Source organism: Octopus bimaculoides, chromosome 5 (assembly GCF_001194135.2).
Source record: "Octopus bimaculoides isolate UCB-OBI-ISO-001 chromosome 5, ASM119413v2, whole genome shotgun sequence".
Lineage (NCBI taxonomy): Eukaryota > Metazoa > Mollusca > Cephalopoda > Octopoda > Octopodidae > Octopus > Octopus bimaculoides.
In genome coordinates this window covers 21,460,125-21,461,018 of record NC_068985.1, presented here as the reverse complement: position 1 = coordinate 21,461,018, position 894 = coordinate 21,460,125, and the positions used below count along the sequence as shown (strand labels likewise).

General features: G+C 32.8%; 1 protein-coding gene across 1 annotated transcript in view; it reads left to right on the top strand.

Moving 5' to 3' along the window:
- LOC106875789 (cytoskeleton-associated protein 5) overlaps positions 1–894 on the top strand; it is a 95,040-nt gene that overhangs the window by 65,050 nt on the left and 29,096 nt on the right. Inside the window, exon 24 of the mRNA XM_052968021.1 lies at positions 413–587. Coding sequence (XP_052823981.1) covers positions 413–587 — 175 coding nt within the window. The remainder of the gene's footprint in view (positions 1–412; positions 588–894) is intronic.

Here is an 894-nt window from a genome sequence, read left to right as displayed (position 1 = left end):
TATATATATGTGTGTGTGTGTTTATGTGTCTGTGTTTGTCCCCCCCAACATCACTTGACAACCGATGCTGGTGTGTTTACGTCCCCATAACCTAGCGGTTCAGCAAAAGAGACCGATAGAATAAGTACTAGGCTTACAAAGAATAAGTCCTGGGGTCGATTTGCTTGACTAAAGGCGGTGCTCCACCATGGCCACATTCAAAATGACTGAAACAAGTAAAAGAGTAAATGCACTCAGAAGACTTTTGTAGAGACTTACTATTTGTTACCAGAGACTCTGTTACCTATGATTTCTTGCTAACTTATTTTATACAATGATAATGTCGGCAGAAATCTTATTTTCAAAATAAAAATAATCCAAACACTTACAAATTTTCAGTAGGAAATTTCATAAATATGTTTGTTTTATTTAGTGATAAAATAACAAGTGAAATTCTTGCTGAAATGGATGATAAGAACTGGAAAATTCGCAATGAAGGTCTTCAAAAAGTCACTGTCATCTTGAACGAAAACAAATTTGTTTTGCCTAATCTGGGTCAGTTACCCGAAGCTTTAAAAGCCAGACTTGGAGATTCTAACAAAAATATGGTAAATACACAAATGCTTAGACTTTTTTTGGTACTTTTATTTTCAGATTCTCTTTTGCATACTTAATGTTTTTTCTTCTTTTTTCAGAGAATCCTATATTCTCATAGATATTCTAGATACCACTAAAAGCAACATCAACAGATAATTCTAATCCATACTACTCTAAGCAACTGCGGCAACAGATAATCATAATCCATACTGTAAAGATGTTTCCATAAAGAAGAATTGTGATATGTTTTAGCAAGCTAGTCTTTCAAGCGAATATCAATTTAACTCAATATATAACCGAATTTTTTTTTTTTTTTTT